Genomic DNA, 21,793 nt, shown 5'->3' with positions numbered 1-21,793 from the left:
CTCCTTCCTTTGATGTCGCCGGCTGGGTAAAGGACTCCCTTTGTCACCTCCCGAAGCACACCTTATCTACAGCCCGCTCCTTATCTGCTTTCGGGGACCCACAGCTCCCCCTGCCCCGAGGAAACCCCCCTTTTGAATACAAAAGCTCTTTAGAAGACCCTGAGAGGAGAGCAGGACCGGAGCTCTCTCTGTTCACTCTGCAAACAGGCTCTCAGAGATGAAAGAGCTTGGGGCATCCCTATCGACAGTACCATGGCCGCCATATTTTCCATTGAGAGAATCCCACGGTGATGCTCTGAGGGGAGGCGAGGCCCCTCGAGGAGCACAGCCTTCAAGTCCCCCTCCTCCCACCCACCCAATACCAACCCCCTCAATCATTCTGAGCTTCCAACTCCCTCCTTAGTTGTTATGAGCTTTTATTTAAAAAGCACCTTTAATACAAGTATAGTTTCGCAGATACAAGTTTTCACTTTGTATTCTACAAAAGTCTTTGAATATTATTCTCTTTACAAAATGGAACCTTACAAAAATACTGACAATTTAATGTTTTTATACAGTTTTCTCTAGTTGCAGTTATTTCTTTCATTGTAAAAACAATGTCTAGCACAGAACTACAATATTTTAGTTGATATTAAAAAAAAATGAACTCCATGCTTTTGTAAGCAGCTAATGTAAATAACACAGGTCGAGACACAGTTCATAGTCATAGTGGATATAGCTAAAATTGTTTCAGAAATAATATTTTACATAGTTAACTTTTAATGTTTTATACATTATTTATATAATATTTATATATAAAAATCATAGCTTGCTATAAGTTGAAATGAAAGGACGGCTTCTGTTGTAAGGATGTGCATGTGGTTGACCCATGTGGTTACATTTAGCCCTTTGAAAGGTTTGCATCCGAGATCTGAAAGCATTTCTTCCTTCCTCCTTTCCTCAAAGGTTCAGTAGAAGCGGTCCCTGTCTGCTGCCTCGAGTGGGACCTTGCTTGGAAGGACACTTACGGAGAGAGGATGAGGAAACTCTACGGAGATTTAACCCACGTGTTCTGCCCAGCAGAACCTACCAAGAACTGCCCTAGAGATCAACCCCAAGACAATAGTGCTTTACACAGCTTAGCAAGAGCGGCTCCCCCAGAGACCCCCACTTTATCTGGAAGGGCAGCCTCTGGGATGTGAGACTGTCTGCTACTCTGGCTCATTCAGACTTTGAGTAGCCAAAGGGTTGCTTCACTTTTCATTCTGCCCCCTCCACTCCTTCATCTCTTGCATGGAAGGCTGCTTTCCATCAGCTGATGGCAGACCACATCTTTGCTCGTCTCCGGGCGCTCCCAGGCAATCCCGGTGGGCACCCAGCAAGGGTTTCCAGGAAGAAAGCAGTAACCGAAGCTAACCATCACTACTTGAGCGTGGCAGTGCCCCGGTCATTGATGTACACGACATCAGCATCCTGTAATTGGCATCTCAGCATCACAGGCTGGTGTATCAAGAGAAGACACGGGAGGGCCTGTGCCCTCGAGCGCTTCTGAAATTGTGCTATTTGTGAAATTCACTCATCCACAAAGAGTCACCTAATCGCTAAAGTGAGGGACTGCGGTTGCTGGCCTACGGGCTGAGGAAGTGAGTGATAAGGCTTCACAACTGGGAATTTGGATTCAGGATCTGATCGCTTGACTGAGCAAACGTGCTCTCTTCTTAGAGTTAAAAACAAAAACAAACAAACAAATAAGATTCCTGAACCAAAGTCACAGTGGAGAATCGAGTGGTGTGGACAGAGAGACACAACAGGGGAGCCCCCCATGGCTATTTTCTTGATTCAGTGCTATTTCTGGCGTCGTGTGCTACAAGGTGAATTTGAGCTTTTCCAACAGGCCTGGGATTCCTCAGGTCACAGAGGTGACCGGCAGGCTCTACTCAAATCATCTTAGTGTTTGTTCCGGAACAAGCCTGTGTTCACTAGAACATGAACACTTAAACCAACTGCACATCCAGGATTCCCGCACTTGCTGTTAGTTTGCTGTTGTTTCCATACAGGTGAACACTACCTATTTTGGAAGGCCACAAGGTAAGACTTTTTTTTTTCCTTTTTAAAAATCAGTCGGGCAAAAAGTTTTTCCCTACATTCTACTGTCTGATGAGATAGGAGAGCAGCAAAAACTTGCTGTCAGCAGTCATTTTCCAAAAACAGCTCAGGAGGTGGGTAGTACCTACACCATGTTGTGGTGATTGTTCCTGTCGATAATGTCCACAGGTGAAAGGATGTCCTTCCGGATAGCAGGAGGAGGCAGGGAGAGTGTCGTCTTGGTCTTGAAGAGGTCAGACACGAAGAAAACCTAGAAGCACAAAATCAGAGATTCCAATCAGTCACTGACATCTGAGCCTTGGGGACAGGCAAAGGCAAAGGCAAAGGGAAGACCATAGGAGCATAGACTTTAGAGAAAGGCGTCCCCAAACTGTAGATCTTTGAATACGGAAGGACCAAGGAGACCACAGAGTCCAATTCTTCTTGTACAGAGAGGCAAACTGAGGCCCAGAGAAAGGCAGTGACACGCCCGACGTTGCACAGCCATGGCAGGGGCAGCCCGCGCTTCCGTGGGCTCTCAGTCCAGTGCCCGCTGTGTGCAAGCCCCACTTCCTTATTTCTCAAGGTAAATGAGTAGCCGTGAAAGATAAGTTCTCACACAAAGGAAGCAAGTCATAATTAGTCACCGTCATTAGTCTGTGATACTTTCCCTTTCCTCACAAAGGAATCTAGGGTGTAACCAAAAGAGATCAGCCAGTATGAATTCCTATCAGCAGGCGCTGGAGCAAGGAAGCAGTCGCTATCACCTTTTCCTGAAAGCCCAGTGATGTCAACAATTTGATGGGGGTCGAGAAGCCAGGGTCTCCTGACTGAAGGAGTCAGCAACTAACCCGGTGGAAAGGTCAACACAAATTCTCCTATCGCTTATTCCCAACCTCCTTCCTCCTCCTGAGCATGTGCCCTCACGGAGTCGTTCTTAGAATCGCTGAGAAACGTTTACTTGAACGCTTACCCACAAGGGTATAAGGATGGCTCGGGCAGAGTTCCGGTCTCAATTAGCTTATGATGAAAGATTCAAGAACTTGCTAAGTTACCAGAGTAAGAAAAATTTATGCTTTGTATTAGGTGGCAAAATAAATACACAGATATCCATTGGAGCCATTAAGCAACAGGCGTTTGTACTAAGTAGCCATAAGAGGCAGCTGTCAGTCATGTAATTTAATAGGAAACATATGCCTGAGTTTAGCCACTAGTGTTTTAGTGGCTAAAACACTTCAAAGGTCCTATGGCTAACGGCTCTCTGGATGGAAGAGTCTGTCCTGCAGATGGTCACGCGCTCACTAATAATGACGGCCCTGTGACTTCATTCAGGGCCCATTATAGGCAAGAAAATGAAGTTCTTAATAAGACTGCACCAATACCAAGGCTCTGCAGCCAGGGCCTGGCCACAGAAGTGACTTGGATCCTTTGCTGAACCGATTTCCACAGTGTTCTCTCTGTAGCGATACAGCCATCAGCAAAGTGCAGTCAAAATCACAGCAAGACACAGGTGATGCTGGTCACCCCAGGAGCATGGGGTGACTAGAAGGCAAATGGGAAGCAGAGGCTTATTTACTGGCCACCATAAAATCCTTTGTATTGTATGTTTTGAATTTTTGTACCCATTATATATATATATTACTTAAACATTTCATTACTAGTTTTTGGTTAAAAATATATATATATGCATATATATATACAGAAAGAAGGCTAGGCGATTTCTATCCTACAGCAAGAAAGTGAAATATTAGCCAAGAAATGGAACATTTTAAGACATTTGCAGCCTGAGTGCTATTGAATGTACCATTTTGCAAAGGAAAAAATTAAGCCTTCTGTCACTTTCTTTTCTAAGGAGGTGTGAACAGTGAGAACCGTGGCACAGAAAGGTTTGTCTCGTAGCCAGGGCCAGCTTGAGAACCAGGAGAGAAAAGGTTTGTACCCAACCCTGCCAGGAGGCCCTAGGCTCCCCTGCACGGGAACCCTTTACAAACAGGTGGGGAAGGGGGGGTTTCAGGTGCCCCCAGTATAAGGAAATCTGAACAAACATGATTAAAGTTATAGGAGATCATTAAACTTTTCAACTCTTCTCTGACAGAGCCCATGTCCTCATCTCTACCTGGAAATTACCTTCCCCTTCCTCCTTCACTTTGTCCCCGAGGAAGAGATTTCGGTCAGTCTCCCCATCGCTGGCTCTGAACTCCACTTTCTCCAGCCTAGCAGCGAGCGCCACCAAATAAGGGTTCTTACGAATCTCATTCCTTAGAGATCTTTCTCCCAGCCTGTGTGCCATGTGCTGAGGGCAAAGACGGCAGGGGACACCCTCACACAAACATCCCTCCCTTCAAGATCCCGATACCACCTCCATCTACTGGCTGACTTCCCAATTTAATTTCCTGAGCTCATATCCACTACATGTTAAGAGTTTCCGTTTCCGAACTGCAAGATAGGAATGAAATGAAGGTTAAAGGCAAGAATGTACTTGATAAGAACTAAACCTGCATCTGGCACATAGTTCAATAAAGGCGTTCCTTGTGTGGGTACCAAGGTCGTGTCTGGGCCTAGAGTAAGCCACGTCCTCTCGTGTCTCCAAAACTTTGCCCATCAGTCTTTCTTCCTAATGAGAGGCTTCCTGAGGATGCAGCCCAGCCCTAATCATCCCACATCACCCACAGGCCTTTGCATTGAGCCTTGCACACACCAGGAGCTTATAAAATGTTTGCTGTTGAATTCCTCCACTTCTTTCCACTGGAAGCAAGCACTCTGGCCTTGGATCTTATCGGCAACGGAGAACGCCTACGGATGTCAGGGGGACCACACCCTCCCACGCCACATGCACACACCCCAGCGGCAAGATAAAAAGTGGAGTCGGGTCCAGCAGGATCCCCCCTTAAGCTGTATTTTGCCTTCAGCATGGCCTGAGGTTACGCAAACACTTTTTGGGGGATCATGAAACACGATCCCGTCAAGACTCAAACAGGGCTCCTTCTTCATGCTTGAACAGCAGAATACAAAAAGGACTAGGAAAGGCCAGTTCTATTTCCTGCAGAAGATGATTTCCACCTGGAAAGAAAACCCAGAGGCCCAGGCTGGGAAGGGTCTACACGAATTAGGTGGCTATCCCAGGTCTGAGGGACAAAGCCACTCCCAGCCCACAGCCCCACTGCACAGACCTCCTCTGTGGTGTGAAAGAGCCGATCAGACGACAGTCCTGGCAAACATGAAATCTAGGCGCGAAGCACCAGGGAGAGTTTTAAGTTCTCCTACCCTGAGCATATGCTTTCAATTCCATTTATCTTCTCCTCTACCTTCACAAATTGCTTTTCTGAAAAGTGCAATCAGTAAACACTTATTGAACATCTGCTCCGTGCCAAAGCCCTGAGATGTTAAATATACAGAAGAGAGAGAGTTCTTTGCCCTCCAAGAGCTCACAGGGCAATGAGGGAGAGATCCGGGTAAATAGAGCAGTTACAGTAGTGTTCTGAGGATTATGACAGAGGGAAGCCGGGGTGTTAAAGCAACACAGAGAATGTGGCATCTAACCCAGGCTGAAGTGGAGGGGAGAGGGCCTTAGAAGGCTTCCCCCAAAGGAGGTATATTTGAGCTTAGCTTTGAAGGATAAGTAGGAGTAAGCCAGGTGGTGAATGCCAGGAATGTTATTCTAGGCAAAGGGAGTAGCGCGTGCGAAGGCACGGGAGTGAGGGAGCCCAGCTCGTTCAGGGGCCGCAGGAAGCTCAGTATAGGGAGGGCTGAGCGGTCAGTGAGGCTGGAGGGGGAGCCAGATACTGAGAAGGGGTCTGGCACAGCCCGAGGAGCCACTGTCAAGGCTGAAACAGGGAAGCAGCACGTTGGGAAGACTTGCATTAAGATCATTGATTACCTAAGAAGGAGAAGGCGTCAGAAAGGGAGCCGAGGGCCCGAAGGCAGGGGTCCCAGTCAGGACACTGTTGCAGAATCTAGGAGAGGATGAGTCCTGTAAGATCACCATGCAGTGAAGACAAAGAAGAGATGGGTTTTTGAAACGTTGAGGACACAACTGCCGTTGATGGAGGCGGCATGTATGTGTGCAGGGGGACATAATGCTTTTATTTCTAGTTTTGTTTTTAACTCTAGAAATCTCTCACTTGTTCCCAACGAAACTCTTCAAGTTTGGGTAACTACGCTAGGGGAAAAATGACAGCTCTGCTTTTCTCTGCCTTCTAAAATCCTGGCTCCCTCAAATATTTGCTTGGGAAAGTGGTTCTGACCTTCTCCCGAGTCAGAAAGGCAAGCTCTTCTGTGATCTGAGGGCGTAGTAATCTGATTCAGACAAGCACTCAAGAGAGTGAAGCCCTTCCACCGAGAGCAAACACACAAACTGGGCAACTCCTGGCTGGAGGAATCCTGTTGGCGGTAATGAGATGAGACATGTACAGGAGTCTCCTTCTAAATGGCGACTCTTGTTACTGTGCCATTGGGTCACCACCTCCCACTCTCCATGTAGCACTGATGACAGGCTTTGCTCTTGGTAGTGGGACAGACTTGTCTTTAAATCCAAGTTTTGCCATTTTCAGCAAAATACCTGAATGAGGGATACAATGCCTACCTCAGAGGTTTACTCAAAGGATTATATGATGTCACAAAATGAGCAAGTGGGGCTCGTTAATAAACAGAGCAATGATCGCTGGCTTGCGTGTTCAGTGCCTACCCACATCAAGTCACGTCTCTTCCCCTGCCCCTTGGGTGGAAAGAAAAGAAACAAGAGAAGGAACCAGAAACAAGGAAAATTAGAGAGGGGAAAATTGAAATGATTGAGAATATGGACGAATCGGTGAAAACCTGTATAGATTCAAGCCAGACATAAAGACCACATGAGATGGGAGTTTTCCACAGGGCAGATAGGATATGCTCTCAAAGTCCAATAATTTCTGGGGCTATTTTGGGGAATGAGTCAGCACAATCAAAAAGGAAGATGCTTCCAATGTCTCGTTACCAGCATTCACCAGCTCTGGAGATGCCCAAAGCACACAGCCCAGCCTGGCCTAGGTGCTGCCTGCCTGGAGCTCACCAAGAACCCCTGGCCAGAAACAAAAAGTCTCATCTGCAGCCAGGTTTCCACTCCCATTGCTGCAAATTGCTGAGTCAGCAAGCCCTGAGTGTCATTTTGTTAAGGGCAGATTATGACAACAAAATTGTCCTTTAAATATTTCTGGAGTCCCTGAGTGTCTCAAGTCCTGAGAGTGCGTAAGAGAACTCCTTGAAGACAGGCACCACATCCTTATATATTGAAATTTTTATAAGCCCTCGTTGAGCTTAGACGCCAACACAGAGCACATAAACGTAAGAGTGGAAGAATTTTGGAATCTCAGAATCAGAAGAAAACCGAGCTGTCTATTCCAATGTTTCTCAAAGTATAATCTTCAGATCGTCTATTTCCGAATCAGCAGGGTGCTTCTTGAAAAAGCGGATTCCTGGGCCCACCCAGACCAACTAGAAGTGTGGCCTAGAATCTGCATTGAACAAACACTAGTGGTGTTTGTTATGTAGACGAGTGAGGAGAGCCATCAGTGGACAGTCCATGGAGATGAACAGACGGGCTCAAGCCATAGACCTGCCACTCACTGGCTGTGTGTCTTAGACATCTTGTAATCTCTCTGAGAGCAGCTTCCTTATCTATACACTGGGCTCCATGAGCCCTTCCTTAAGCTGCTCGAATCTGCTCTTTGGTACCCACGCTGAACTTTCAATGAACTTCTGTCTTCGCATGAGGCCTACAGGCTCGAGTGCAGACATAATGCTATAAATGCTATGTCATGCTTCCCCTTTAGGCAATGAGATACTCAAGCGAATGAACTGTGCTCAGAGCCCAGCAAGCGTGGCCTCAATAAATCTAGTCCACCCCACTGTGAGGACAGAAACCATGGGCTGCCCCTGTTGCATACACCCTGATGCCCTGGTCTTGGGATATCCTTTGGGCATCCTGCTCTACCATAACAAACAATCTCATTGATTAAGGAATAATTTTCTTTGCCTTGGGTCTCAGCTCACTCTCATGCCCTACGTATAATAAGTGCCGTCTAAAGAAAAGTCATCTTTGGCAGCCCTGTCTTTTGCCTAAATGGGAGTTACTTGATTGCAATAATTATTTTTTGACCTCAGTAGAGGCCTTTCAGTGATTTTCTGGCACAGGAGCTTGTCAGTGTCCATACTGAGTAATTTCCTGGTATATCTGAAAGGGCACTTGATGAGGTAGAAAGTGTCATACGAGGAGTCAGGCAGCAGGATCTAGTCCCCACATTGCTACTGCTCTATGACCCAGGCCAAGTCAGACTCTCGTCTAGACTTGCATTTATGCAAAATGAAGAGGTTTATGATTTCAGAGGATGGGTCTGCCCTGCATTTGTGTGCTACCATTATTTAAAAATCTACCTTCTCACAGTTTCTGTAAGGCTTAAATGGGAGAATTCACATGAAAACGCTTCACACCTATGAAGAGCTCTTCAAATCCTCCCTCAGTTACCATCATTCATGACCATCACTGCTACTGAGGGTCACAAAGGGAGCTGGTCCCGTAAAAAGAAGGAGGGTTTGGGGCAGCAGAGGAAAGTCGCGGGCACTTGTGGAGGAGAACAGGCGTCTGAGCCCTGTAAGCAGCCTCACAGGAAGGCACTTCTTGGCTAATACAAAGGAGGGTTTCTGGTAAGGAGGACCCAGAGGGCTGACGGCGGTCACTAAGATGCTAGATCCAGTATCAGCTAGAGTTCAGGAACATGGTACCTAAGAATAACAGAGGCTAGAGGAAGGCAGGCGCCTACTTCTAGAAATCCCACCTTTTGAAGCTGAAAGGGTAAAGAGAGCTACTATTATTGACTTCCCCCAAATATTCCACAAGTTCCATCATTCTGAACTTTTTAGGATCACAAGACATACCATGTTCCCATCCATCTCCATGTCTTTGTGTTATTCCTTCTGCATGAAATGCCCTTCCTTATCTTTTGTATCTCAGAAAATATCCATTCATTGCTCGAGATTCTCCTCCTCCAGGAATTCTTCTAGTCTTCCAGCACCCTCAAGAAGAATGAGCTCTCCCCTCTCTCAAGCCCCCCACTGTCCCCAGGACAGGATCCCATCCTAATGGCTGTGCTCTTCTACTGCACTTGTGTGTTTACGTGCCTGTCCCCAATAGCCCAGTGTTTTTCAAACTGCATGTCACAAGTCATTAGTAAGTTTAAAATCAATTTACTGGGCGGTTACTACCAGCATTCTTAAGGGTTAAATTTAAAATGTTAGAACGTATCACATACAGTAAGCATAAGTCTTATTTTGTGAAATATTTTAGTTACGTGTGGGTACCTCTATTGGGTTATAATGTATTTCTTATTATGGATCATGGCTGGGAAACTACTGCACTCTAAGCTCTTTAAGGACCAATTCTTTCCAGCTGCGAATATTTAAAACAAGGCACCATACTTAACACGCAAAACACATCTGATCAATGCCTTGCATGTGTCAAGCATGAGGCACCGTTAATTCACTGAATCCTCAATCCAAAGATCAGGTGATGTTAAGACGTATCATCCCCACATCGCGGGGTGGGAAAAGGCAGCTGAGAGGAAGTGACTTGCCCAATATGCCTAAGTGGCAGGAACACAACTCCCCCTTCTGAGTCTCTGCCTCATCATCTACCCCATTCATCTCAGCAGGGGAATGAGAAAGGAGATTTTAGAAGAACTGTGCAAATTGTCATTATCTACTGGGGGGCAAAGTTTACCCCTGCCTCTGCTTCCTTCTCTCTCCCACACCCAGGGGTTCCTGGCTCCCCTGCCCACCTGAGAGTAGAGGCCCAGGATGACAAGGTCAGCCCCAGGGCTTCTGGGCAAAGAGCTAGGCTTTTGCAGCGCAAGAAATGATTCAGGAGGTCATTTCATCCATTCCCCTGTGCCCAGGCAGTAGTGGAATGAATCCAGTGGAAATAGATGGGAATCTCCTGTTACAGAAGATCTCACAAATTCAGGGCACAGACTACACGTGTTTGGAGTTTACTAGTTTAATCCTTTGAGATAGGATCAAGAGAGCCGAGATCTGGTTCCTACTCCGCCACCATGAGTCCTTGGGTGTGTCCCATCCTCTCTCTGTGCCCCATTTTCCTCTTGGGGGGCTGTCATCACTGAACCCTTCTTCCATTCACATTCTCACTTGTCCTTTCTCCCAGGGTCACCTAACTGCGGCAGAGACAAAGAACATCCTCGCCCTTCCCTACATCCTGGAGGAAGATAGCAGCACACAAAAGAGCAACTGCTGGCTGAGCCACACACCCTGCAAGAGGAAAACCAGGAAAGACTCTGCTGCATGTTTATGAAATTCACGAGCAGCTGCTTCCTCTGCTGCACCCACAGCAATGGCGGCCTGGCCCTGCCCTGACCCCTCCCAGGGCCCCACAATTTGCCATCTGTTGGAGGGTCAGGGAGGAGGTGGACAGATAGTCAAGTTGTCACCAGATAGGAAATGAACCGAGGTCTGTCGCTTCGTCCAGGCCCCTGGGTTACGCCAGGGGTGGGAATGGTGAGCCCAGCTGTAGAGTTCACATCTTGGGAGGGGTGGCTCTGTGTGTGTGTGTGTGTGTGTGTGAGCATGTGCCTGTGTTTGCCTTGGCCTGTCTGTGTATCTGTGATTCTGAGTGCAGGTGACGGAGAGAGGATGGATATCTGTGTCTGGGTACGACTGGGTCTGTCCCCGTGCCTCTGTCCTGTGCACCTCCGTCCACATGTGTGAAGATGTACATCAGTGTGCCTGCCCTTCTGCCCCTGCATGTCCGTGTCTCTGTGTTGAGTTCACAACACTGTGTAGGTTTTTTGTCTGTGTCGGCTGCCATTGCCCTCCTCCTCTGGAAAGCGTTCAGCTAGTAAGCAGTGAGGGAGGGGACCAAACCCTCTCCTGTTTGGCGTGTGATTTTTGTCTAGACACGTCTTTTTGCTGTGACAGGACTTACTCTCAACAGACCCGGGTAAAAGTGCTTGGCTGTCATGGCCTGTTGCCCAAGGCTCTGCAGTGGCTGAGCCAACATTCTGGAGTGATGCACTGTACCCCCTGGGGACTTAAAGACATGTCATGATCCCCAAATAGAGGCCACCTAGGCATTGCATGGAGACGGTTCCATCTGAGAAGGCAGGTCCAGCTCAGTTACTACAAAGTCCAAAGTCGGCTGTGCCTCGGAATCTCTGTGGGAGAAGGTCATGGAGCTAAGGGCCTCCAAGATCAATTCAGATGAGGAAACTAGGCTCAAGAGGAAGTGTCTTGCCTGGGGTCACAGGCTAATTCATCACTCATTCTTTAGCCAGTGCTTATCAAGTAGCTATTGTGTGTCAGCCACTGTATCAGGCACTGATAATGAACAACGAGAGGGTTAAGCCATGGATTCTGCTCTTAAGGCACCCATAGTCTAGCTGGGGAGACAGACATTTGAACAATTACGACAGAACCAGGCTGAATGTCACAGCAGGAAAAACATGCAAAGGACTGTGGGAGCATTGGAAGACAGTTAGGCAATCTGTCGTCAGAAAAGACAGAAGAGAAGGTATGCTAGACTAAACAACAGCCCCCCAAAGATGGCCACGTCCTAATCCCCAGGACCTGTGAATATGTTACCTTACATGGCAAAATGGACTTTGCAGATGTGATTAAGTTAAAGATTTCGAGACGGGGAGGGTATCCTGGATCACCCAGGTGGGCCCAATGTAATCACAGGGGTCCTCGTAAGACAGAGGCAGGAGAGTCAGAATCACAGAAGGAGATGTGAAGATGTAAGCCGAGGTCAGAGAGAACGAAAGAGAGATGAAGATGCTACGCTGCTGGTTTTGAAGACGGGGGAAGGGGCCACGAGCCAAAGAATGCCGGCAGCCTCTGGAAGCTGGAAACGTCGAAGAAACAGACTCTCCCTAGAGCCTCCGGAAGGAATGCAGCCCTACCAACACCTTGATTTTAGCCCGTTGAGACCCATTTTGGAATTCAGAACTCAAGAACTCTAAGAAAATTAATTTGTGTCGTTTTAAGCCACTAAGTTTGTAGTAATCTGTCAGAGCAGCAACGTGGGGAACTAACACAGGTTTCATCAGAGATGGGGTGAAACTGGAACTGTGTGCTCCGTCAAAAGGGGACAGCTGTCTAAGATAAGAGCTCAGGGTGTTGAAAAATCTTGATAAGTTTCATGTGCCTGGAGGTGAAGGGACGTGAGATGGGCAGGAGATGAGGTCTTATAAGAAGAGTCTGGGGTCTTCAGACCTGTCTCTGCTGGACCGCCCTGGGGTCGACCCTCTACCCTCTCCTTGTTACTTCATCCTCCTTAGTCCCTGTTTTCTCATCTTTTTAGTGAGGACAGTGATGGGTATAGGGTTCAAAATAGGATCTTTGGGGGACTGGAGATGGTCTATGTAAAGTGCTTAACATAGTGGCTGGCACGTGAGCTCTCAATGCATGTCAGCAAATATGATTTCCCTGTCGACGGGGGTCCATCGAAGCTTGGCTCAGGAGGTTACCAGGCACAGTGGGAAATGGCTTCTGGGTTCCTTGACCTCTGTGCGATGGCCTTGTACCTCACTGGGCTGCCTTTTCTTGGTCCTCCTAGCCAAGCTCAGGTAATGTCCCTGTGTTAAGATCCATTCATATCAGCCCCATTCACGGGCGAGAAGAGAACTCGGCTTTGCCTGGTATGTGCCAGGACAGCCTTGATTCTTGGGGGCAAGTTCTGCTTTGAGACACAGCAGAGCAGAGACCGCAGGCTCCTGCCTAGGCTGCAAGCTACCCGGTACAACTCTGGAAAAGCACCCGATAAAGCTGCAAAACCCGTGAGGCAGATGCCCTTCAGCCACCTCACGGTCCCCTCCTCCAGCACGCGGTGTCCTCAGACGGCCTCTTGGTTCCCCAGACCCGTCTCTGGCTCAACTCAGGGTCTTGGTCCTTATACCTCCTTTGATGGGAAGTGACCCACTGCCTTCTCTTCCCCAGGCTGAGCTTCCTCAAGCTCCTAGGCTGACTCCAGTGTCTTGCCCTGGCCTCTCAGGTGGCTTAGATGAAACGGCTCCCTCAGCGCTGGAGTGCTGAGCCAGCCAGGACCCCGAGCTTCCATGACCAGGCCGGAAGTCAGGCACTGGGAGAAAAATGAGAAATATCAAGTCCCTACCCTCATGTGTTCACAGCTAAGTGGGACAGGGAAAGATGTGTGTAACCCTTTTCTAAGCCATCCTGACACTGTAAAACAGGCTTTCCAACTGAAAGCAGCAACTGGATCAGCCCGAAGGGTTGGGAAGGCCCCTGACACCCTTAACTTCTGCTCTGTAAGCTGCTGCCTAGGCTGCTTATGCCTCGGGTGACTCCGGCCGCTTCAGCTCCGGTGACCGTGCCCCCTTGCCAAGCACAGAGGGCAAAGCTTTGGAGTCAGTGATCATCCCGGGAGCCGCTGTCAACTAGCTCTGACCTCAGATGACCTGAGTCATCTCTCTGAGCCTCAGTGACCTCATCTGTAAAATGGCCGCGGTATACAACGGCTCCGTGTCCCTAAAAGGAGCCGACGAGTGAAGGACCCAGAGCAGAGCCAGCATAGAGTAGATGCTTGACAAACGCTAGGACCAAATTCCTATCCAGCGCTCCAGCGCACCCGAGCCAAACAGGATAAAAGTCAGACCCTCACTTCCCTTCTCGAAAGCAAACCATGGTCCTCCCGGACACTTCGTCTCATTGTGCGTAGAGAGCGCTCTATAAAAGAGGGGAAGGCTATGAAGGAACCCCCAACCTTTCAATTTTTTTAATTGGGGATTCGGGAGACTTTAATTAGGGCAGTGGCGCCGAGAAGGAAACACCACAGCAGGCCCCCGTGGGCTGACCTCCTGCCTAGAGCAAGGCTCAGAGGGCACGGTCAGCAAAGGGTTACCCTGTCGTGCAAACACCCATCCCCCACTGTCACTTCACATTAAAGGGCCAAGCTTCAGAGAACAAGCTCTCAGTGACAGCTGCTCTCATTAACGGTCTGCTCCCCCAATTTCTCTCCCTTCTAGCCTTGACTTGAAAAGAAAAACGAAAGAAAGCAATGAATAAAGCCCTCAAAACAGCCAGTCCCTAGACTAGGGTTCCTGGGATGAGGCTGGCCGGCAGCTCAGATGCTGCTTTCTTTGTGGTGTCCACTCTGATCGCCCCAACTCCCTGCCCCTCTTCTTGCCTCACCTGCCTGCCTGCCGAAGTGCCCTGGCCAGTCCCCGTGACGGTCCCTCGTTGTACTGTAGCTCCTGTGCTTGGCCTGGCTGTGAGCAACTAGACTGGGATTTTTTTGGAAGTAAGGGCTGTGCCTTATCCGTCCCTCTGCCTTCAAGAGAATGTTCTCAAGAGTACTAGCTTTGTGTTGATTACACACGCATTCACTTACTCTGAGCTACAATCTCTGAGAGGCCTTGGTGACACAGGGAGAATAACATATATGTTAACTAGGGTCCCTGTCCCTGAGAAACAATTGAAAGGGAGACACACGTCCACAATTTCAACACAGGGTGACGCATGCAGGAAAGCAGGGAGGTTATTCCAGGGAGACATGGGGCTGCAGCCAGGCTGAAAAACCAGGAAAGGACCAGCGGCTGGCCTAGATCTCACTTCATGATTCTTACCGGGAATGAGCAAGGGCTAAACTAACAATACAAGCTGCATTTGTGGTACTCGAACACGGATCCCTGATGGACCAGGGTGAGTGCCCCTGAGTAGGGCCCAGGAAGGCACAATGTCAGAGGAGGTGCTCAGTTGTGTTTGCTGAAAAAAAACCCTCAAAATTTTAGCGTGAAATGTAATGTTGTACAGATTTTTAAAAAAAAGTTTCCCTTTTTGACTCTTAAAAACAAAAACTTAGCAGGCAAAAAAAAGCAGAGATTCCTGAAGAGATAGAGCCTCAGAGGTGGAATGCCTCATCCCCCCTCACTGGGAGTCAGGGAGGAAGTACGTGAAGGGGTAGGTCATTTGAGGCCAATCGGAATGTGGTCCATCCCAAGGCCATTCTCTAGGAAGCTCTGTGACTTGATTGTACAAAGCCCTCAGGCTAGGAGAGGGCTTAGCCTTCGCCATACTCCCACCTCCCCAGCCAACACCTAATTTAGGGTCTGACCAAGTCCTGTAAAGGTCACAGCGGGAAGGGTAGATGTTTTCCAAGCAGCTGGGAAGTGCTTCTGAATAGTAAGTAATCACCAAAGCAGCATGTGAGAAACATATGAGTCAGAGACTCAGACTCTTGACATGTGACCTGAGGCAAGTTTCTTCCCCTCTTGAACCCTGACTGCCCTCATGGATGGAGTGAGTGAGTAGAATAATATCTAAGACCTCTTGCTATTGCAACTATGAGCACGAACCTTCCGTATTTCTGCAGAAAAGGATTCACAGAATCTGTTGGATTAAAACTCCCAGGCTGGAAAGAAGCAGGAATTATCCTCATTTCACTGAAGGGCTCCTGGGGCAGGATGGCTCCTCAGACGCCAAGCAGAGAAGAGGACTGAGCTCCCTGGCTTTGGTCACTGAGCTGGAAACATTTAACAAGCAAGCCATCCAGGGCCCTGCTTGTGTGCTGAGGACAAGAGGCTACTTACTATGCAGCAGGCCACCAGGGCTCCTTGAGCAAACCCCGCCAGGACATCACTGGGATGGTGCTTGTGGTCAGACACGCGGGACAGTCCTGTGTAAAAGGCCATCATGATCAGGGTGAACTGCAGGAGGGGCCGGAGCAGGCGGGCCCCTCGCCAAGTGAAGCGGGCCTGCAGGTACAGCTGGAGGGAGGAGACAAAACGAACAGACACTGAGTGACTGGCCGCTCCCCTGCATTCTAGCCCCAGGTTGACACACGTGACATTCCCACACATGGAACCATCTGGAAGAAAGAGCGTTCAACTTGGACTTGACCTCAAGCGCATGTTTTTAAACCTTGAGCCTTAGTTCCTCTGCTAAACACTAAGAAAAATGGAGCTTTTCTAGGGAGGTAAGCTAATAAGAGCCAAGGAAAAGAATTCATGAGAATGGCCTTAGCACGCTGCCTGGCATGGACTAGACCCTCCAGAAACCTGAGTTTCCTTTTATCATCTTCTTGACTGAAACCAATTAAAGAATAGTAACTGGGGTTAGTAAAGGTTTCTTTTTTACAATTGATGACAACTCATTCAATGCACATGTGTGTTTTCCTGGAGATTACGGCTATACATTACCTGCCTCTCAGGAGTGTCATGGAAACACAAGCATGATGACGGGGTGGGGGAGGGTGGTTTATTATGAGAGTCGCAAGGGAATGCTTCTGCTTCAAAAGAAAGCAACTCTACCAAAGAACAAGCTTCTAAGTCACCACTTGGAACCAGGGATTTTGCATTAGAATATGAGGAAACACATAAACCAACCAGACAATGCCAGAGAGCTTTCAAAGAGAGGTTGACAGAGACTGGACTGGGTGGGGTAGAAGAGTAACCTGAAGAAAAATGGAAGAAAAAAACCAAAACGCCGCTCTGGCCGAGGCAAAGAAGTTGCAATGACGTCAGCTGGGCATTGTCCCTTGGAATTATCTTGCTGCAGTTTCCGTTCTAACCTCTGGGCACAGCAGACTTCTCAGGTTCCTGTGGGAACTTGGGAAATGAGGGGGAAGACACAACGGGACGAGGGGAACTTCCGACTACAAATCAAAGCAAGGCACTGGGAGACCAGAGAGAGGGGAAGAGAGCAGAGGGGAGGGGCTGACAGCCTAAAGATAGACCTGGACAGTGGCAAGGGAGTGACTCTGCCCTTCCTGAGACAAATGGACACCTTCCTTTGGGTGGTCAGGATTGACAAGCCAGCAGTAAACCTGAGGAGACAGAAGAGTGGAAGATTCCAGAGTCACTCTTGCCCGCGTAGGAAGAACCTCTAGCACTGAAACCTCGACGACTTGGAAGACAACTGCAAAAAAAAAACCCAGGCCTGGAAAACAGCAGGCAACTTTATAATCACTACGAAATTATATAAATGTATTGTTGGGAAATGTAAGAACGAACAACAAATAAAAAATAATAAAGAGAATGCACTGATGATGTTGGCCACTAAACAAATGATAAAAACCAATCGTTTTATAAAAAATACCCAGTTAAAAATCTAAAAGAAGAGATAAAATCATCATAATGGGGCCTTCCTGGTGGCGCAGTGGTTGAGAGTCCGCCTGCCGATGCAGGGGGCGCGGGTTCGTGCCCCGGTCTGGGAAGATCCCACATGCCGCGGAGCGGCTGGGCCGGTGAGCCATGGCCGCTGAGCCTGCGCATCTGGAGCCTGTGCTCCGCAACGGGAGAGGCCACAACAGCGAGAGGCCCGCATACCGCAAAAAAAAAAAAAAAAAAACCATCATAATGGCCAAGATGATGCTATAAATAGTTATTAGCTTACCAAGAACTGCATAGAGCCTTTATGAAGCCAAGGACATAAAGGACAATTTGAATAGATCACTAGGATTTTTATTTATAAGAACACCCATTTATAAGAACCCTCAACTTATAAACTCAAAAGTTAATATGTAAACTTAATCAGATTCCTAGGAACATCCTAAAAAGCTTTGGAGAAAAAAACCTTAAAAAATTATTCTAAAATTAACCTAAAAGGCCAAACCTGTGGAACTAGCCAATAAATAAATAAATAAATACACTCACACGTACACACACAGCTCAATAAATAAGCCAGGCACTATGATAGGTACTAAGGACACAGAAATGAGAAGTTATAATTCCTGCCCTACGAGCATCCAGTTGGAGGAACATATGAAAACATGTAAGTGCACTTATGGGCTTTATAGAAACTATGAAAGAAGCTGGGGGGACCAAGGTCAGTTACTAAGGGGAAGGTATACTTGACTTGAATCCTAAACACGAATAGGTATTTTCTAGGAGTTAAGGGGATGGTAGTGAGGTAGTGTGTATTCCAGGCAGAGCAAAGGCTTATAAGGCAGCAATCAGAGCGGCAGAGAACTTCTTGAAGTTCTGTAATAGCAGAAAAGGGGGTATGGGGCAGGGGATGGGGGAGGGGTGAAACACAGGGCTACAGAGGCAAGCACAGGCAGCTCGTGAAGGGCACTGGAGGTCAAACTAATGAACGTGGCCTTTATTTAGTAGGTCAGTCTTTCCCAAACCATACTCCATGGAATACTAAGGGTCTTTCTAAAAAAGATTGGTAAATACTAAATGTTTATTTTCATCACTTACAAGACATTATTTTTACAGAGTATCTACCTAATGAATCACAATTGGGAAATGGTACTGTAAGCCATGGTGTAAAATGATTTTAAGCAAGGTACTCAGTACCAGAAAATAATCTGCAGGTCAAAGGCTACTCCCTCATTTCTGCTGAAATGACCCCACAAACAGCAGATTCTACAACCAAGAATCAAAGAAATCTCTTCCTTTTTGAGAGTGAGAATGATGTTGATAGCTCCAACTCAACCCGGTCTTTAAGACAATAGCAAGTTCAGGGAAGAAGGACTAGGCCATATGTAGTGTGACCACCATGGTCTGGCCTTCCTCCAGCCAGTCTTGGCCATGGACAGGGGCGGGGTGGGCAACGGAAAGGGCACAGGTTTTCACCAGAAAAACCTCATTGGGGAATTCCCTGGCGGTCCAGTGGTTAGGACTCCATGCTTTCACTGCTGAGGGTGTGGGTTGGATCCCTGGTCAGGGAACTAAGATCCCTCAAGCTGCGGGGTGCAGCCCCCCCCAAAAAAGAAAAACCTCATTGAGCCTCAGTTTTCACCCATGTGAAATAAGTGTAACAACCACTGTTTCACAGGCTGTAGCACAGATTGGTGCTAAGTGCCTAGCACCACGTACTGCTCAAAAAACAGATGCTTTTATTCTCTAACCATGGTTTTTTTTCTCTTAATTTGGACCTAATAACCTCAAGGTTTTCTCATTTCCCTCAATTTAAAAATCTGCAGGTCCTCAAAAAATGACTTTTCAAAATCCTCCATCTCTCCCTGCCCCCTCCATGTAGACTTTAGGTCACGGGCGCTGGAGATCAGGATGGGACAGAGGAAGGGTGGGTTTCCCAACCGGACGAGGCACACATCTCCCCTTCCACTGACTCAGATACTGAAGGCTGGAGCTTAATATAAGAAAAAAGCAAATACATGAGAGGAACTTGAGGAGGGAGGAAGAGACTTGTCATCAGAATAGCTTCAGAAAGGGAGTGCTCAGGAATAAGAAAGAAGTGAGGGGCCATCTTGGGGGAAAGAATCCCTTCGGGAAGCAGTCAGGCATGGAATGAGTGGGCAGATGGAAGCTCGCGCCCCCAAATCCATCAGTAACTGACACATTTATTGAGAAATGTCTCAAGATCTCAGGGTGGATCCTGGTGTCTGTAGCAGGGGCACAGCAGTAGCAAAGTGAATTTTGGGGTGAGACAGCCCTGATTCCAGTCCCAGCTCTACCACTCACTAACTTCTCTAAGCCTCAGTCTCTTTCTCTGTGAAACCGGCAGGACATCATCTTCCTCTTAGGGTTGCCAGGGTCAAATGACACATCACAGGACCCTGCCTGGCATGAGACAGGGACTCAAGGCACTCTTTATAGAAATCGATGTCACCCTTTCTCTTTGATAGATGAGATTGACTCAATGACTTTGTTGATTTCACCAAAACAAGCGAATTACTAAAGAAAGCGATTGCACAATGACCTTTCACCCAAGGACTACTTTCGATTTGAAAAGTCAGCTGAGGGCAACAGGCTTTGAGGTTGACCAAAGGATCTGATAACACCCTCTGCCCTACCCCAATCTAAGTGCTGAACGGATTGGATTTTGCCAGTTGAAAGCCCAGTTCACAAGAGCCACTCACTCCAGGCCAGAGGCTCGGGCCTCACCAGAATCAGTGAGTACATTCTGGAACACGCTGCTCCCTTGGAAACCTGACCTGGGGATACTATGTAGGTCAGGAGGCTCCATTCATTCCCACTCCACAGGGGGCAGGTAACCCTTACTCAGGAGAGGGAGTCAAACCTTGTGGCCCCAAGGATGTAATGCCCTGTCCTAGACCAAACAGCAAGGAGCCTCTCCCAGAATCAAAGCTCCTGCAGGGGCTTCAGCAAAGTCCCAGGCACCCTGAAACGGGTGGTTAAGAAAGGGGTGAGCGCAGCTGGACAAAACCAGAAAGCCTAAATCAGCTTGACCTCTCCTGGGCATCTGCAGCCCTGAGGTCCTGTCCTCTCTGTCTTTAATTCCCCACCTGTGTGAAGGCCTCTGTGTTCAGAGAATCCACTTCCTGTGCGTCAGCGCGATGCCACAGAAAGTGCCTGACTTGCAAACAGAGCAACTGGATTTGAATCTTTTCTCTGCTACACACCAGCTGTCTGACCCCGGACAAGGCACTCTGCTTCTCTGGATTTCTGCTTTCCCATATGTCACATAAGGAGATTTGTTCACTTAAAAAAAAAAATGCTGTGAGCATCTATTCTGTTCAAAGCTGTGAAAGACACAGACATGCATAAAACAAGTTCCTTCACAAAAAAAAGAATATAATCTTTCAGTCCCTTTCTGGGACTAAGATTTTTCTTCCAGTTGCTAAAATAAAACTGCTGATTGTAGATATGGAGTTTACAATAGAAAGGTGTATGTCTGTCCCCCCCGCCGCCCCCCGATGTATATGAAAGTCCTCGGCACACAGAACTCACTCCAGAAGTGGAGCTCTCTTCTTCCTGGTCTGAGCTTCAAAACTGGGATCCTGTGGAATTCTAACAAAACCTCCTTAGAAAGATCTGGCTGAGTTCAAGCCAGCTTGGGGCTGAACCAGCAAGTCAGACTGGGGTGAGTCTCACTGGTTCTTGCTAAGTCATTTGTGTTTCATTACACAATTTGCATACTGGTGAAACAGGTCTGTACTGTCCTCTGGCTTCATTTCCATTGCTCTTGGGAGCTCTCTGCTAAGAGTGAGAAGGAGGCTTTTGTCCTTCCTCTGTCCCTGCCCTCTTTCTTCCTGGAAGTCTGTCCAGATCGCTGACACCCACGGGAGAAACTTTCTCCCTTCTCCCATCTCCTCCATGGCTCAGGTTCACGTGTCTGGTGACTCTACGTGGTGCAGAACTGGGAAGTTATTCAACTACGTTCAGGACAAAGAGGAGTTTTTAGTTGACTTTTCTCCTCCTTTAGAAGGGAAGCAGATCTTGTTTTCTGCCACTATCAGGGGGAGAAAAAGAAACTACTGGTTTGCTGAGCTCTTCGACACCGAGCGAAGTGCTTTAAATTATATCCCCTGCAATTGTTACAACCATCCTGGTAGGCAGACACCATTGTGCCCATTTTACAGATGAAGAGAGCAAGGCCAAGAGAGGCCATGTCACCTGCTCAAGGTAACAATGGGCCATGATTTCCACTGAGTAAGATTTGCCTCTTTTAAGTCCATGCTCTAACCACAGAACCACCTGGCTTCCTTAGGGAATTAGTGCTTTGCATGTCAAGTATTGGTCTTTTGTATTGGACTTCTGTCTCTGGAGAAGCAATCTGAGGGGACTATACAGGCGTCATGGACTAAAGGACAACCCGAATGGGACACAAGGAACTTCAGGCTTCTCTAATTCACCTGTCACACACTTTTATAGCACGCACGTCTCAAACACAGGTGTATAGCTTTTGTAAGAGTTAGAATAGAAGAGTCTCTGACCTGATCTTAAGCTCAGGAGAGCCTGTAAACTGACTCAGAGCAGAGTTAATAGTCCTTTCCTCTGGGCTCCAATCCCTCAGTCCACCA

General features: G+C 47.8%; 1 protein-coding gene across 2 annotated transcripts in view; it reads right to left on the bottom strand.

Annotated features, from left to right (window-relative positions):
• Positions 1–399: 399 nt before the first annotated feature.
• The window catches only part of PLPP3 (phospholipid phosphatase 3), an 82,992-nt gene continuing 61,598 nt past the window's right edge, over positions 400–21,793 (bottom strand). The window contains exons 5-6 of one of the 2 annotated variants that reach the window (XM_082832426.1): positions 15,651–15,827; positions 400–2,335 (exon numbers count right to left, since the gene is read on the bottom strand). In XM_082832426.1, coding sequence (XP_082688552.1) covers positions 2,210–2,335; positions 15,651–15,827 — 303 coding nt within the window. In that variant the 3' untranslated portion in view covers positions 400–2,209. The remainder of the gene's footprint in view (positions 2,336–15,650; positions 15,828–21,793) is intronic. The other variant, XM_082832427.1, reaches the window with a different exon arrangement.

This window comes from Leucopleurus acutus (genome assembly GCF_964270905.1).
Source record: "Leucopleurus acutus genome assembly, chromosome: 2".
NCBI lineage: Eukaryota > Metazoa > Chordata > Mammalia > Artiodactyla > Delphinidae > Leucopleurus > Leucopleurus acutus.
This window is presented reverse-complemented; position numbering and strand designations above follow the sequence as displayed.